The sequence below is a fragment of the Aphanomyces astaci genome, assembly GCF_000520075.1.
Source record: "Aphanomyces astaci strain APO3 unplaced genomic scaffold supercont1.5, whole genome shotgun sequence".
NCBI classification, from domain to species: domain Eukaryota; phylum Oomycota; class Saprolegniomycetes; order Saprolegniales; family Verrucalvaceae; genus Aphanomyces; species Aphanomyces astaci.
This window is the reverse complement of record NW_009798268.1, coordinates 1545396-1561596: the sequence shown is the minus strand read 5'-3', so window position 1 is coordinate 1561596 and position 16201 is coordinate 1545396. Positions and strand designations below refer to the sequence as shown.

Sequence of the window (16201 nt, the reverse complement as noted above, 5' to 3'; positions counted from 1 at the left end):
ACAAGTGCGTATACTGTAGTACCACTACCTTACCCGACCACGACGTGCTTGTATTGGTTGAAATCCACCTACGACGTTAGCCAGTGAAAACCGAGTCTAGCAAAAACGATTATTGTCCAGCATTGGCCGACCATTTCCTAACGTTACACGATTTTGGGAAAAGCGTTGATCCCGGTAAACTCAGCAGAAACGGTGCCCAATCCAAAGTGTGTATTCTGGTTTTTCCCATGCCGTTTGGGAAAAACCTCGCCCACTGTAACGTTCATTTGTCACAAACCAGCATAACCTTATTGCGAGCCCTTCAATGGGCACGAGCGTAATTGCGATGCCTCGAGCGTCCACAGTCTACGACTCTATGAGGTAAACCCCCAACCCAAAGCACAGATACTGATCATGATCCTTGACTTGGCAGCATTGGGAGCAGCAACGGCATCCTATACCAACGGCGGTGGCTCCAAGCTGCACGATGTTCGAGTGGAAGCCGCGTGCCCCCTTCGCCGCCACCGCCGAAGCTGCGAAAGCGAACGACGCCTTCATTACATGGCCACATGAATCCCCGGTCCAGTAGCTTTACCATGCCCAAGGGCCAATACATCGCACCAGAGAAGATCGAAAACGTGCTCCACACGAGCTGGTTCGTGGCGCAGGCCATTGTGTTTGGCGACGACACCCACGAGGCTCTCGTGGCCATGATCGTACCTGAAGACTACGCGTTGATGGCGTTGGCCAAGCAGCTGGCCATTCCCAGCGCCACGTCATTGACCGAGCTTTGCGCGCACCCTGTCGTACGTGTTGGTGGTTTTGTACAGGACGTCTGACTGTACTCATGTTCACGAATTAGATTGTCAGTCACGTGCTCCAAGACATCGCTGTGGTGAGCAAAGAAGGCAAACTATGCAGCTTCGAGACAGTCCGAGCCATCACATTGCTCCCCACGCACTTCACCTCCGAGTCTGGGTTACTTCAACGCAATCGAAAGGTCGATCGCAATGTGGCCAAAGCTCTGTTTCAAGCACACGTCGACAGTATGTTTACCACCGCGGACGACCATGTATGCAAGCGTCGGTATACGCAAACAGCGTAAACAATTCTATTTATGACCACATACAGTACGTACTCCAGTATTTCTCGAGCAAATCGTCCAAGACTTAGGCGGCAGATGTGTGGGTACAGTTGGGCTACAGGACATTGAGGATTTATTTGGTGTGGCCCATACTGTAGTATTCCAACCGCTTCATATATCCAATCCGTACGAGTTCTTCGGTACTTGCTGGACGTTGGTGCTAACTTTAAGTATCGCAAGCATGGCACTAACTGTAAATACGTCGCGAGTTCTACAGTGCGTTGTTTGCAGTAGAGCTACCGGTACTACACTGCCAAGTCGTACAGTGTACTCCGAGTCGTCCTCCGTCGTGAATGAGTACGACTTCTAATAGTACTAACGTTAATACACAATGCTAATGTACTATTAATATTACAGTAAAAGTAGTAACTACTCCGAGTAGTTAGTATTGTGTACTATTAATATTACAGTAATAGTAGTAACTACTCCGAGTAGTTAGTTTGTGTACTATTAATAGTACTATTCAAAAATTTCTCCAGCGGTTGGCTGAATGAACCCAACAATCGCTGGTCCTTTTCTGAGTTCAAATTACACTTTTTTAGCCAGTCATAACGCAACGTTCATTGTCTTTAACCAATCATAATGCAAAGTTAATTCTTTTTAACCAATCATACTGTTTTGCTCGATTTGCTGGCTGCAGTGAAAATTGTATTGACGAAACGTCAAGTCGATTGTGAAGTTAGTTGGACGCAGCCGCCGCCTTCTTGTCGCCACAGTGGTCATATAGGGCGTCAATATCGGATGCAAACGCGGCTTTGCACTCGTTGCGCTTGAGTTTGAACGTGGGCGTTAGGAAGTTATCTTCGACGGTAAACACATGGGGGTGCAACTTGATCGCTTTGATCGTTTCAAACCCAAACAACTTGGCTTGTTTGCTCACGACCACAAGATCTTGAAGCACGGCCGCGACTACCTATAATTCCACATATCCAAGTCCATATCAACAACATACAAATGCCAAAATACAAAGCCACAACAACCCCGGGCGAACCTGGGGATGGCTGCACAACTCATGGAACGACGTCGTGTCGGCGGTGGTCATCCCTAACACTTCATTGGCAAGTCGGCGTAGCGGGGCTTCCTGGGGCACGACTATGCCCACAAGCACCGACTGGAAGCTGTCGCCGTACACAAACACCTGATCCACCAGTGCGCTTGTGACCAAGATGTTTTCCAATCGCTCCGGGGCCACGTACTCGCCTTGACTCAGCTTGAAAATGTTCTTCTTTCGGTCAACAATCTTGAGCCGGCCGTCGGGGAGGATGGCACCAACGTCCCCCGTGTGCAGCCACCCGTCCGAGTCGAGCGCGTCGGCCGTCGCAGTTGGGTTCTTGTAGTACCCTTGGAACACCTGGGGCCCTCGAAAACACACTTCGCCGCGGCCGCGCACGGGAATCCGGTGCGAGGCGTCGCCGTGGGTCGTGTCAGACGTCAAGTATCTGCGATACTGTGGATTTAGATCCAAGAAACACGTGTAAAAATCAATCGCCCGCGCAACACCACTCGACAATGAACTCATGAAACGATGGCACACACAGGATGGAAATCCAACGATATATATATATATGTATAACAATTTTGAAACGACAATATACATACAGTAAAAGGAATTCAGAATCGATGTCATGACGAAATGGTACTAGTTGATATCGACAGATGACATAATGCGAGGGTAATATCTTTTGACAGAGAGATTATGTCCGAAGATCGATAGCAGTATTATTGTGTTTATTCTAAACTGGACCGACATGTCAAATAAAGAAGAGTTTGAGCCAATCAAATTGCACGAAAACCAGTACCATCATGTCATACAGTGTACGGCTCGAATGAATATGATTGGCATCATCCCCACAGGACAATTCTTTACATACAAAATCAATAAAACTTCAGTACAAAGTATAATCGATCGATATATTTGGCGAAAATCAACACAAAACTCCTCCAAATTATGGGTAAATAGACAACGCCATACACGATAAACACAGATCTCCATCCTAAAAGGCCTTGTCATAGTCTGGTGGACCCAATTTCCTTTGATAGCAAATCGATCATGAGGCTATTGTACCCACCCCATCTCTGGTACGGAAATGAGCTTGACTTGATTCTCGCCGAGCGGCGTGCCGACATCTCCCGCGACGGACTGACTTGGGTGGTTCATCATCGCGATGCCCGTGGTTTCCGACAGGCCATACGCTTCCATGACGGGACAGTCGAACAAGACACGAAAGAAGTCCATCACGTCTGCCGCAAGGGGCGCCGAGCCCACGATCACCATGCTGCAGCGATCCAGTCCAATCTTTTTCTGAATCTAGGTGCACAAAGAAGCATGTTCGCCATGAGGGTTATACATTGCATCCACGGATATATACCGGTATGTATACTACACCCCACAACTCTTACGTTTCTTTCAAATAGATACTGTAAATATCAATTTTTAATCATTTCAAACATTTAAATTTCAAGATTTATCAAATTCTACGAGTAGTATATAATTCTACCACCTACTATAAAAAATGATACCACCACCATACATCGCACGTGTGTTTCCACAGCATGTAATTCAAGTATATAAATATCAAAACTACTTCGAAGTATAAAATAAATAAACTATTGTTGAAGACCAGGACCACGTGTATTATAAAAATCACACCGCATGTACAGTATCACGTTTACTTCAACAACAACTATATACATATATATATAGGTATGTACCCCCGAAAAGATGAGGTGATCGAAGAGCCCATGCCGCAACACGCCGTCCTTGAGTGCATTGAGTTTCATTTTCAGCGCGACTTTCAACAGCCAGCCTTTGGGACCAGGCGGGGTGCCGTGCACAACTTTATCGTAGATTTTATTGAGAAGGCGCGGCACGACCCCGAAGAACGTCGGCCGCGCCAGCGCCAAGTCGTCCAGGATCTTGGCCGTGTCGCCCTGGTAAAACGCGACGCCGGCGCTCTGCATGATCATGCCGCTGTGGCTAAAATGCTCGATGGAATGCGCGAGTGGCAGGTACGAAAAGTGCACGGCGTCCGGCGTGAGGATACTCTGGTCGCAGAGGTGGACGGCGCTCTGCTTCAGACCGGCGATCGCGTGTACGAGGTTCGAGTGGGTCAAGGGTACCCCCTTTGGCTCGCCCGTGGTCCCGCTCGTATAACTAAGCCCAACAACACACAAATGTATGGAGGATTTATGTAAAGGCACCACTTGACAAAGCATTCGTACAAAAAGTACTACTGTAATCTTCTTTGCAGCGAAGCATCATCGCATTAATCACATATGAGCACCATGTTATATGTGAGTCATCGTTGTGGAGATATCATAATATGAAAGAGGAGATCATACATGAAAGATGGAGATGTATTTTCGTACATGAGGCAGTAGATGCTGTCGCCTGTGGGTCTTTTAGCAGTACCGGTGGGGGTAGAAGGAGGTGACGTGGACGTTTCCACGGCCTGCATGGTCCACAGTGTCAAACCAGAGTCCTTGGCTTGCTGCTGCTGCTGCTGCGGGACGTGGCTCGTAGTAGTGTCGACGTCACACAGCACCACGTGCTTCAAGTGCTCTGCGCCACTCGTCTTCGCCTCGATCACTTTGGTTAGTTCGGAGGTTGTGCACACCAGAGTTTGAGTTTGCGTTTGGTTCAAAATGAACAAGGTCGAGTCAGCGCCCAGCGTATCGTACAGCGCGACGGAGAAGCCCCCTGCGACTATCGCCGCATAGTGCGCCACGACCCATTCGGGTCGGTTCTTCATGTAAATCCCGAGCACGCGATCGCCCGTGTCCGGTGTCGGGTCGATCATGTTGAGGTGCTCGAGGCCCGCGGAAAACGCTCGGATGCGGCGGTTCACCTACGTCCACAACACACACGATGAGCCTTTGCACTCACTCGAATATGAATGGAATGGTGGTTGGAGTTAGTTAGCTAGGACGACCTCGGCGTACGTCTGCCACACATACGCCCCGAACGCGCCGGTGGCGGCGTCCTTTGGCCGGTGGCCTAGAAATGGCCTCGTGGGGTTTTGGGCCACTGATCGCTCGAGGTAGTGCAGCATGGTCGGGCAGTCTGGTGGCGGGCAGTCGACAGCGTTGACAAGTACGGGGCTGTGGCCATCCGCACTGGGGATGGTCTTGACCAAGGACGAAAGCTGCATGTGTATGTACTAGTACAGGTACTGTACTTGGATCCCTGTTTAGAAGTGCCAGACGTCAAGTCCTGCATACTTCACGTTAATGGCCGACAACTAGACGACGCGTTTGATTGGCAAGTTGGAAACATACTGCAAGGCTCAGATACTTCTCGACACCATGGCCTACTAGTACTACGAAACATATCTCACCAAATGTTGACATGAACTATACAGTACCGTACTAAGAACGTTTTTTCCCATAGTTTCCGTACCACACAATTAACCCGCTCGGATTAATTGTGTGGTACGGAAACTATGGGAAAAAACGTTATAGTACAGTAGTAGTAGTGTAGTACAGTGTAGTAAGGAAACTGCAGTACGTACCGGTACTACGTATTAATAGCCCCGAGTAGTAGGTACGGAACTATGGTAAAGACGTTATAACAGTAAAAATCTGGATACCGTTCAGCCGAGACTGAAAACCGTTCAAGCAAATTTTCTTTTCGGAACCCTGCAACCCCGGGACTTCGTCCTACCCCCGCGTGCACATCCTTCGAAGTATAATGTTCGAAAACTCTCTATTACAGAGTTTTCGGAAGCACTTTTGAGATAAGATTCTCGTTGTGGAACTTATCTCAAAATTGAAGTTGACCTGTCAAACCTTATGTACAACGCGAACGGGTCCTCCTTAATCTGTTTGGCATTTGCACATCTCACGGTCTGGCATTCCAGTCTGCTCCGTGATAACTGCATATGATTGGCGGTTCTTGGCCAATCAAGAACTGCACGACCCTCCAACCAAATTTGACACGTCAGGGTTGAGTGGCGGGTGGTGCAGTTGTTGATTGGCGCGTCTTCAACGACAATGAAGATGTCATGCTTCTTCGTCACGTGAATTCTGACCGCCCATTCCAAGCGAAGAAAGGCGAGGTAATGAAGTCGTGGGCGTCCGTCGCAAATCAACTTGCCGGACATGAAGACTTTGGACGCCCGTCCTTGACGCCAAAAAGGCACTGAACCGCTTTGGGACATCGCTTCAACGTCATGGGAATCAAGAAGTTGGGCAAGTAGGTAGCCCAACTTCTTGATTCCCATGACGTCGAAGCGAAAGTCCAGCAGTGCGTTGGCGTCGGATATAGCATTGAGGTTGTACCGGATGTTTGGGATAACTGGGGGCTCAACGTAGCTTAACGCACACAGCACTAAGAACCGACGTCGCTGTGTCGTTGTTTTCACGAAGGGGGCAGCAAGGACAATTCCCACTGTGTGAGCACCATCGCTGGACAAAGTGATTTCCCGCCGTGGATGAAAATCCGAATAATATTTACTGATACGGATATTTGTGAGCAAAACGCCAACGCATTCGTGCAAGACAATTAACTGTAAGCTTATGTTTGATATTCCGTTCGAACTGCCTCTGACACAAAAAGCATGACACTTGCAAAACCTCTCTATTATCCGTATTCGCCAATCTTAAAACTTGAGACACTTTTGAGATAACAAGCCTCCTACTGTATCTCAACAGCTCCTGAGTGATTTCCAAGTTATAGAGGCTTATAAAATATTAAAGGAAATTGGGCCAAAGTGGAGTTCAGAAAACTCTCGTTAACGTTAATGCTAACTGTAAATCCCAGGGTTAAGAGTTGAGGTGGTCATGGTGGTATAATAGTATGCCTCATCTAACTGGAGTTTATTGACCTATTGACCAATTAGTTTGAACAGTTTTCAGACCGTGTCCAGATTTATTGAGCGTTTTTCATGTATAGTACTACTGTAGTACTTACTGTACAGGTACAGTATGTACTTCCTAGTGGTAACAACCCGACTAATCGAGACAACGCACCGAACTCGTTGTTCTCGCGGGAGAAATAACACTTAACGTTACACCGCCTCTCCGACATATCGATGGTTTGCGAACGTATGGAGTACGGTAACCGGTAGTGCTCATTGGCTTATATATCATTATGGACTTGTCAATGGTGAGATGTTTTGGTGAACTCGAGAAATGTCTATTGTCTACGAAACAGTTTGCACAGGCCGACGACATTGCTATGTGGACGAGAGCGAGATGCTTGGTGTCTATGACGGCGTACGTTAGTAGTACTTGATGCCCGGCGTTAAGTACTTAACAGACTGGTACTTGAGATGTTATAACAACTTCAGACCAATACCAGCGGTCCTCGCGGAGGAATGTCTTCAACAAATGATAATCCAAGCTCAATTAACCAATTCTAGTACCAGTGTAATGTATCCGATGAAGGAGTACAGTAGCTGTTGACAACATGTGTACGGTTCGTACACATGTTGTATCACGGGAAGATCATTTTCCATGTACAATTCCCGCATTAAAACAGTTCCACAGTTGTTTTGACCCCAAATACTAGACAGATTTCGGAGCACGTTGCCACGTCGTTGCCGTATATTTACCTGCTATACAAAAAATTAATGTGGAATGCCGTCAAATCGACCGAGTTCACGGCAGCCTATCAATCCGCTTTATCTGGTTATTTCCAAGTCCTCCCAATGGAAGACATCGGAGGAACCCGCAACGCCGAGGTGCTTGGTAACTTCTACGACGTTCAAGAAAAGAAGCGATGGACCGAAGACGACGACATCTTTCTACTCACCCAAGCCAATAACGAGCGCCCCTTTGTGCAGCGAAAGGACGCAACACGGGCATGGGAAGCCGTGGCGGGGGCACTCCTGTCGATCGACGGGTTCACAAGGTGTAGACTGGATGGAAAGAAGGCACAGACCGGTTCCTGTTGCTGGTCTGTCAACACAAGGCCCAAAACGAATCCTTTTCACGGCTGTCTGGTGTTGCAGAAGACGAAACCGCAAAGACCAAGCTCCTTGACGGCCTCGTGCCGCTCTACATGGATGCAATCGTCAATAAAAGTGGAGTACCAACGAGTGATGCGGCCATTAAAGCTGCTGATACCAAGTTTTTTCGTGCCTAAGCCATGTCGCGTGAAGGCCGTCAGTTGTCTTCGGAGTCAGAGCCAACCGAATCGACACCGTCAGGTAAACGTAAAATGATTTTTGATGTTCAAGAAATGGAAATTTCTCTTGAAAGAGAAAAAATGGCGTTCAAGCGAATCAAAACTGGAAAAAGAACTAGAAGAGAAAGAAAAGAGCGTCTAGAAGGCGAAAAATACCGTGAGGAGCGTGAAAAGGATCGACTCGAGCGACAACAAATACGCGAAGTCGAAAATCGACGCAAAGGAGAGTTGATGCGTATTATTCGTCACTTTATTGAAAAACAATAATAACAAAGAAAGTTATTCGTTACTTTGTTAGATATTCTTGAAGTGTCGGTGGAGGGACACATAAAGTAGGTACTTGTTTGATTCCCATGGTGGTACAGCAACTATGGGAATCAGTGAATAGCATCGCAATGCTAATCGATTTACCGACGTTTTGCAGCAAAATTTTCTGCTGCATTTTATACTTCACGGAGTATTTATTTTACCGGATTACTTCAACCAGCACTAACTTTTTCTCACCCAAAAAGTCGTCGAAAAAAAATCAGGTGGATTTTACTTCAACCAGACCCTATGCGTGGTTAAAGCGGTATTTGCGATCGATGTATTGTAATGTACTGTGGAATTTTACAATACAATGCATTACGTATAATTTTGTATTGTAAACACTGTACGTACATGTATTGTATCTAGGGCGCACCCGACACGTACAGTACAGTACAGTAAACCGTAGTATACGGTTTGCTAATGGCTACGAACGGCCTGCAAAGGTACAATTCTGTACCTTTGCAGGCCGTTCGTAGTGTTGTTTTGACCCGAAATACTGTTTCGATGAGATTTATAAGGGACTTTGTATGCTCAGATCACCTCACCCCTAATAAGAAAGAGGTGAGGTGATCTGAGCATACAAAGTTTCTTATAAATCTCATTGAAACAGTATTTCGGGTCAAAACAACAGTGTACTCACCGGGGGTAGGACGGAGTCCAGGTTACAGGGAAAGGTGTATCCGGATGTAGTAATTCCCTCATTGAAACAGTATTTCGGGTCAAAACAACAGTGGAACTGATTTAATGAGGGAATTATTCCCTGCAAAGTGTACTCTAAGCTTACCAAATGCCCTCGACGCATTACGGTAGTGTTGTTGAGTTTTACTATTTTTACACTTCTCATAGTAGGCAACTCCCAAGTCATTTCCACACTCGGACAACCCAGTCCTCTAACTTCAACTTGACATTGATTATGCTTAGTTGGTGTCGTAGTTAAGCCTGGTTATTTAGTTGGTGTCGTTCGAAGGAAACCCCACGGGGTCCCCCACGACTTTGTCCGACACTAGGGCCATGGCTTTGAAAATCGAGCCCATTTGATCGGGGTTCACCAGTCGCTCGTACGCGTCGTAGATGTTTTCTTGCGTTTCTTCTGCAGGATATCCCAATATATATAAATATATATATCCAGAAACACATATATATATATATATATTCTTACCCGACGCATGCTGGAAAAGCGCCGCCATGCGATGTTCAATGCCCATCTCCTTCAAGAACAGCCCCTGGCCGATCGGACCGTATGCCCGCACATTGGGCTCGGCCGTTGCATATCGTTTCAACGTATTAAAGTCCACGTCGATGCTCTATTTACCATAATATAAATTAAATAAATAATATTTTAAAATATGTTTAACATACAAATACGATACGATTAAATACTATTTAAATATATAAATACGATTTACATATAGGTTTTCGTGGAGAAGAAAGGCTTTAAGAGCAGGGGTCGTCCACTTTGAGGATAATTAATATACAACATGTATATATATATGTTTACTTCGATACTTTGTCGTCGAAATACGTCTAACTATATATATATATACGTTAAAAAAACTTACCAAATCGACGTCGCCAGGCTCGCGCAGGACACTGACAAACTGGTGGTGCTGGATACCTCGCAAACTCACTTCCGACGCATGGTCTCGGCCATAGTCCACCACCAACGCCGCTACAATATATCCACACCATCAATGATAAGTTTGTATATATAATATATATATAGGTAAATAAACAATACTGTCACTACTTTGTGATGAAATCGACGCCTTAACGTACCTCCGCCGTGCTTTGCAATGCGGCTGGCCATGTCCTGAACCAAAGCAATCCCCAGCGGACTGATTTCGATGCGATCGCCGACTTGGACACCGGGGGACAGCACCGGCACGACCTCAACAGACGATTCGTTCTCCAGCGCTTCCAAATGCGCAGTGATCCTCGCCGCGGATTCATTCAAATCGTCCAATATGTCTTGGGGGTCTAATATAACACCATATTATGCGCATTTCACCCAAATTTGCCAATTTGGGGGATGGTTGAAATCGCCGACAAAGCGAACAAAGCAGTATGATTGGCTAAAAAAGTATGAACGTCGCATTATGATTGGCTAAAGAGAAGGGACGTTGTCGTAGAAACCTCTGCAACTTTTTATATATATCATATTTGCATGCGGAAATATATTTGAGTCCACAGTATTGTCAACACCGTTCCAATTTGGGACTTCAGAGTAGTATCGCATCGACTAGTACAAATTTTCAACCAATCATCGATTGGTAGAATATGGTCAAGTATTCGTAGTGAAACGTGTATCCCATACATACATTGAAAAGTCTTCTCTATTCTTGAATCAGCTAGCCAAGTCCAAATTTCAGCGCAAAGGACGATATATATACTACAATCCATCCCTCCAATTGATTGGAGATTGCCAAAGTACGATATACAACACATCCTACCCCCCCACCGAATCCAATACACCAACACGTTTAAACTGTCAACATGATAACAATTCATACAAGTTTACGTTAATTGAACGCACGGTGAAAAAAAAGTGCTCAATATGAATGAATTCAATGAACCATAATATGTCATCACGATTAACCTGTGGATAACTCTTACTTTTGGACGGATTCGAAACGTTGGCCGACTTGACAGGCAGTTGGACGTCGGGGGTGACAATCTTCTCTTTGCCAATGTACACCCGCGTGGCTGGCGTCGGTCCCGGGGACACGACGAAGCGAAAGTGGTCGGGGTTGTCACTCGTTTCGTCAATGTCAATCAGTCGCTCACACCACCCTCTACCATCCATTATTATTAGCTGTGTCCAATTATAGTTCAAGCAGGTCTGACTAGTCCTGGATCAAATGTTGAATTCGATTGAAAGACTAAACTCGGGAAGAAAGAAAGAAGTATCGTGAGCTATTATTTACTGTACGTTGCAACGAAAAAGAACATCAGAAGTACCTTGGAAACGTACATTCTATCCAATCATAAGATATCATATCTAATGATTGGATAGAATGTACGTTTTCCAAGGTACTTTTAAACGTTTTCAAGGCCATACATACGCACACAGTCAATTCGTCGTCGCCTCGATATGCTTGATATTTTTAATGCCCATACCATAATGAAATTACATGTACATATATATATATATATGCTGTATATGAAATAATACAAATATATGCACGGAATTATACACTTACTCCGGAGTATATACATGAAATAATACATATATATATATACATATATAATATACATATACGAAATATAAGATATACATATGTATAAAATAAAAGATAGATATGAAATAATACAAATATATACAGCATATAATACAAATATATACATATAAGTATACATACACACATATATATATATATATATATGAAATAAACGATATACAGATATATATCCGTCCCATCCAAACAGCCACGTATGCGCCAGGCAACCCATATTCCTCGACGGTCATAGTAAGCGACGTACTTGGGAGTATATTCAAATTGATGCACGGGCAACGCATCAAACAGTTCTTGGGCGACAAATAAGGTCGGGCCTTCTGGCACATGGGACAGATCGTCGTGCCAGCAGATAGCAGGGCCGTCCATCGGCAACCGGAACGAGTCTGCAGAGGTTTTCACAGCGAGGAGCTTGGTCTGTTGGAGTTCGCGAAGGGCGGGGCTGATCTCGACCAAATGGATCTCGAGCGCTTTGTAGAAGGCTGGGAACTGTTTGGCGGTGCGCACAAAGTCCTCCATGAGCGACCCGCGCCCGGGCCCGACTTCGACGACTTTGACATGCGACGGACTGCCCATCTGCTGCCACGTGGCGACGCACCACACGCCGATGAGTTCGCCGAACATTTGGCTGATCTCTGGCGCGGTCGTGAAGTCGCCCTTTGTCCCAAACACGTCGCGCTTCATGTAGTACCCGTGCACGGGATGGCTCAATGCCTACTGATCGTTAGTCCGGCGGTGGATGCGATGGAAGACGTACGTGACGCATGAACTCTGCCACTGTGATGGGACCCCGCACGGCGATCAAACTGTGGAGAAACCGCGTCAAATCGTTCTCGTTGGCCGACTTCTTCTGCTGGCCCAACGCCTGGACGTGCGTGTTGTCCTTGAGCAAAGCATGCAGGTGCGGCTGCTTCAAGCCCGATCGGTCCACCGACACGAAGCGTTCCTTCAATGGAGCGCCAGGTTTCTTTGAGCTCAAGTGACGACCGTGGACGGCGGCGGTCAACGCTCTGCGCCACCGAGTGACGGATGCCGTGCGCAACATTATTGCCAGCGATATACGACAATGGCCAGCGATATACGACAATGGCCAGGATTGGCTGAAATCCATCGAGTTGAGCCAACCAATCAGCGTAATTTACGAATTTGATTTTGCACATTACTGAAGCAGACGAACCAATCGAAACGCTTCAAATGCAAAATATGCGTGTATATTGGCGTTAACTACGTAATACTATTAATAGTACATTACTACATAGTACTAGTATACCTTAGCCCAGCCAAACTACTACGTAGTATTAATTTACGCATAGTATACTAACGTTACGTAATAGTATTGCAATCGAATCACGCTTCGACGCTATGGGCTAATCCAATTTTGAGTGGATTTGATTGGCTCTTACAGAAAGGACAAATATATTCAACCAATCCGAACTCCAGCGTGAATGCATATTGATTAGACAAACCAATTGCGAATTCACAAACCAAGACGCCATTCACAATTCACACACACAGAACAGTTCGTTCTATCGCATGATTTATTCATACGAAATGCAATTATAACGTTATAGTATGCAGGCCTTGTGAACTTCCGTTAACCTTTTGTTATTCAATTGTACAGTAACTTATCTTACTGTTAACGTTAATACCATACACATTGAACGTGGCGGTTTTGACGGTGTGTTGGACCTTCCACAATATTATTCTGCCGTTTGGGTGCACTTAACCTTTCGTACAATTCGTACGTTCAATCCCGTACGCCAAGTACATTCTTACTCAATACACGCTTAATGTCAGTACGTACATGCAATGTACGTTGAACGTACCTGTCATTGAACAGCCTTTGATGTGATTGCCCAATCTTTTGCCCGCTACAAGGATACTAGTTGCACTCGTCGCATTCTCCATTTGCCTCCTTGCCATGACCTCGACCAGCAGCAATCCGTATTCTGTAGTGCTGGCCATCTCCCTTGTCGCCGTCACGGTCGCATGGGGCGGCACCGTCGGGCTCTTGGTCGGCATGTATGCGTCTCGTCCACCGGCAACCTCAAACACCCACGTCGAGAATGAAACCCGCAACGGCCATCGAGACCGCGAAGGTTCCGTGTCCAACGCGGGAGACGCCAAGATCATGGACAAACATGCGCTGGTGGACGTTCGCATCGGCGGCATCCGTGCGCTCATCCCACCCGTGTGCCTTCTCGAACAAGTGCCGCGCACTGTGGCCATTGCCCGCACCGTGAACAAGGGCCGTCAAGAAGTGAACAACATCCTGCGTCGCGTGGACGACCGCCTTGTCGTCATCGTCGGCCCATGTTCGATCCACGACCCCAAAGCCGCCTTGGAGTATGGTACGATATATATCAACCAACCTATCAATACGACGATATGACCAATTCAACGATGACGTTATCATGTCAGAACCATGTCGCATATAATATGACGGTATTGATTTGGCTGTACCGTTAGCGGTGAAACTCAAGGCCCTTCGCGACACGCTGGACAAGGATTTACTCGTGGTCATGCGCGTGTACTTTGAAAAGCCGCGGACCACCGTCGGGTGGAAAGGACTCATCAACGACCCCGACATTGACGGCACGTTCAACATCAACAAGGTACAAACTAGTAGCTCCTAGTTGTACTTTACCGTACACTGTACGTTTGCACGTTGTCACATGGTGGTAAACGCTAGGGCCTCCGCCTCGCGCGCGAGCTCTTGTCCGCCATCAACGAGTTGGGACTGCCGGTAGGTGCACTTTTCAGTGATTTGCTAGTGTAACTGAACGTACAGTGTCCTTATATGTGATGGTGTAGGCGGGATGCGAATTCCTCGACACAATTTCGCCGCAGTTTTTCTGTGACCTGGTGGCGTGGGGTAAGATAATTATAACAAGTTATAGGACCCCTAACATCCATTTTGCGGTGTTATATTAGGAGCCATTGGCGCCCGCACAACAGAGTGCCAACTCCACAGGGAACTGACGTCGGGGTTGTCGATGCCCATTGGATTTAAAAACGGCACCGGGGGCTCCTTGTACGTGTTATAATGTCTTCTACATGGTGTTATATACCTGGCTTCTACGTGTTATAATGTGATCGAAATGGTGTTATATTCCTTTTTGGAGATTGTACTCCTCACTCTGGAACATTATATATTGTCGATTTGATACAAATTTGGGGAGGGGGTTGCAATCGAATCGCGCGAACCAAACCGATCCACATTCGATCTGATTGGTTGAATTTCATTATGAAGCTTTTGATTGGTTAATATTTTGAGCTCATCTGAAGTAGCCAATCAAATCGCTTTAAATTCCAACGAGAAACCACAACACAAAATTTCACTCGAAAGCACAATATGATTTCGCTACGTTTTGGTTAATCCCTTGTATTATTGATTTTGTAGGCAACTGGCAGTAGACGCCGTCGTGTCGGCGGCGCACCCGCACAGTTTTCTCGGCGTGAGTTCGCACGGCTTGTCTGCGATTGTAACCACCAATGTACACATCGTGGATAGCCTCTCGTTCCACAGCAACTCATCAAGAAACGCTTGACTCATCGCCTTGGTACTAGGGTAACGACAGCTGCCACGTGATCCTACGAGGCGGCAGCACAGGGCCAAACTACGCCAAAGAGCATGTCGACAAATGCTCCGATCTGCTGCAAAAGCATCACCAGCCTGACAATATCATGATCGACTGCTCCCACGGCAACTCGTCCAAGAACCACCGCAACCAACCTCTTGTAGCAGCCAACGTCGTACGTCGAGATCATGATTACTATATAGTAGTAGTAGTACTAGTACTAGTACTAGTAGTAGTAGTAGTACTAGTACTAGTAGTAGTAGTAGTGGGATTACTTGTACATTGTTCAAACACGATGCATATATATCCACAGGGAGCGCAAGTGGCCAGTGGCGATGACCGCATCGTGGGGCTTATGATCGAGTCGAATTTGGTTGAAGGCGCGCAGAAACTTACGCCTGGCGTACCCCTCGAGTATGGCAAGAGTATCACCGACGCATGTGTTAGCTGGGACGACACGGTAATACTATATATATATATATATATATATATATATATATATGTATATCGTGAATTGGAATGTGAAACAATATATGCAGGTCACGGTACTACAAGGGCTAGCAAAGTCGGTGCGAGACCGTCGAGTGGCCAAAGCCAATTGAAATAGCACCAGTCAATCGTAGTAGTCGTGTATTAGCTTGCACTTAGTCGAGTTGAAAAGTGTAATATATATTGCACTTTATCGCATACATATATCGTCGATTGGGAGCAATTGTCGGTCGTTCGAACTGCACTTTGCCCTATGGTTAAGCACTACAGTACTTCTAGTTTTAGTACTACGAATGCGCTGTCGCTAACTCCGGAGTAACAATTAATACTAGTACTA

General features: G+C 46.2%; 5 protein-coding genes across 6 annotated transcripts; 3 read left to right on the top strand and 2 right to left on the bottom strand.

The window, feature by feature from the left end:
• Positions 1-290: 290 nt before the first annotated feature.
• On the top strand, positions 291-1121 carry H257_03258 (hypothetical protein). The gene is made up of 3 exons (XM_009827266.1): positions 291-360; positions 413-785; positions 842-1121. The coding sequence occupies exons 1-3, from the start codon at positions 305-307 to the stop codon at positions 1082-1084; spliced, it is 672 nt and encodes a 223-aa protein (XP_009825568.1). The 5' UTR covers positions 291-304; the 3' UTR covers positions 1085-1121.
• Positions 1122-1686: 565 nt separating this feature from the next.
• H257_03257 (hypothetical protein) lies at positions 1687-5308 on the bottom strand. The gene is made up of 6 exons (XM_009827265.1): positions 5056-5308; positions 4493-4971; positions 3836-4277; positions 3193-3431; positions 2115-2562; positions 1687-2036 (listed from the first exon to the last, which is right to left on the bottom strand). Exons 1-6 carry the CDS (start codon positions 5272-5274, stop codon positions 1803-1805), a joined length of 2061 nt encoding a protein of 686 aa, XP_009825567.1. The 5' UTR covers positions 5275-5308; the 3' UTR covers positions 1687-1802.
• Positions 5309-7773: 2465 nt separating this feature from the next.
• On the top strand, positions 7774-8210 carry H257_03256 (hypothetical protein; the record flags this gene model as incomplete). Its single annotated transcript, XM_009827264.1, has 2 exons — positions 7774-8008; positions 8077-8210. 2 exons carry the CDS (start codon positions 7774-7776, stop codon positions 8208-8210), a joined length of 369 nt encoding a protein of 122 aa, XP_009825566.1.
• A 1232-nt stretch (positions 8211-9442) lies between these two features.
• On the bottom strand, positions 9443-12868 carry H257_03255 (hypothetical protein). The gene is made up of 7 exons (XM_009827263.1): positions 12552-12868; positions 12042-12508; positions 11175-11353; positions 10338-10538; positions 10121-10230; positions 9721-9865; positions 9443-9651 (listed from the first exon to the last, which is right to left on the bottom strand). Exons 1-7 carry the CDS (start codon positions 12837-12839, stop codon positions 9509-9511), a joined length of 1533 nt encoding a protein of 510 aa, XP_009825565.1. The 5' UTR covers positions 12840-12868; the 3' UTR covers positions 9443-9508.
• A 787-nt stretch (positions 12869-13655) lies between these two features.
• Positions 13656-16070, top strand: H257_03254. Of its 2 annotated transcripts, none has more exons than XM_009827262.1 (9): positions 13656-14145; positions 14264-14409; positions 14487-14540; positions 14609-14669; positions 14729-14828; positions 15198-15252; positions 15365-15550; positions 15689-15835; positions 15915-16070. In XM_009827262.1, the coding sequence occupies exons 1-9, from the start codon at positions 13716-13718 to the stop codon at positions 15975-15977; spliced, it is 1242 nt and encodes a 413-aa protein (XP_009825564.1). In that variant the 5' UTR covers positions 13656-13715; the 3' UTR covers positions 15978-16070. The 2 variants fall into 2 exon arrangements, with proteins under 2 accessions (XP_009825564.1, XP_009825563.1); XM_009827261.1 differs by having other exon boundaries at positions 15198-15291.
• Positions 16071-16201: the final 131 nt, after the last annotated feature.

What these genes read in the sequence shown, in the direction of transcription:
- H257_03258 (XM_009827266.1), top strand. Translation starts at nt 305, where the DNA reads ATGGGCACGAGCGTAATTGCGATGCCTCGAGCGTCCACAGTCTACGAC. An exon ending in ACAGTCTACGACTCTATGAG is followed by an intron (nt 361 to 412) that starts GTAAACCCCCAA and finishes TTGACTTGGCAG; the next exon opens with CATTGGGAGCAGCAACGGCA. An exon ending in AGCTTTGCGCGCACCCTGTC is followed by an intron (nt 786 to 841) that starts GTACGTGTTGGT and finishes TTCACGAATTAG; the next exon opens with ATTGTCAGTCACGTGCTCCA.
- H257_03257 (XM_009827265.1), bottom strand. Translation starts at nt 5,274, where the DNA reads ATGCAGCTTTCGTCCTTGGTCAAGACCATCCCCAGTGCGGATGGCCAC. An exon ending in GACAGCATCTACTGCCTCAT is followed by an intron (nt 4,278 to 4,492) that starts GTACGAAAATAC and finishes TGTTGGGCTTAG; the next exon opens with TTATACGAGCGGGACCACGG. An exon ending in AGTTGTGCAGCCATCCCCAG is followed by an intron (nt 2,037 to 2,114) that starts GTTCGCCCGGGG and finishes GTGGAATTATAG; the next exon opens with GTAGTCGCGGCCGTGCTTCA.
- H257_03255 (XM_009827263.1), bottom strand. Translation starts at nt 12,839, where the DNA reads ATGTTGCGCACGGCATCCGTCACTCGGTGGCGCAGAGCGTTGACCGCC. An exon ending in CGTTTCGAATCCGTCCAAAA is followed by an intron (nt 10,539 to 11,174) that starts GTAAGAGTTATC and finishes GTGTTATATTAG; the next exon opens with ACCCCCAAGACATATTGGAC. An exon ending in AGCCTGGCGACGTCGATTTG is followed by an intron (nt 9,866 to 10,120) that starts GTAAGTTTTTTT and finishes TATGGTAAATAG; the next exon opens with AGCATCGACGTGGACTTTAA.
- H257_03254 (XM_009827261.1), top strand. Translation starts at nt 13,716, where the DNA reads ATGACCTCGACCAGCAGCAATCCGTATTCTGTAGTGCTGGCCATCTCC. An exon ending in CTCTTGTAGCAGCCAACGTC is followed by an intron (nt 15,551 to 15,688) that starts GTACGTCGAGAT and finishes ATATATCCACAG; the next exon opens with GGAGCGCAAGTGGCCAGTGG. An exon ending in GTGTTAGCTGGGACGACACG is followed by an intron (nt 15,836 to 15,914) that starts GTAATACTATAT and finishes CAATATATGCAG; the next exon opens with GTCACGGTACTACAAGGGCT.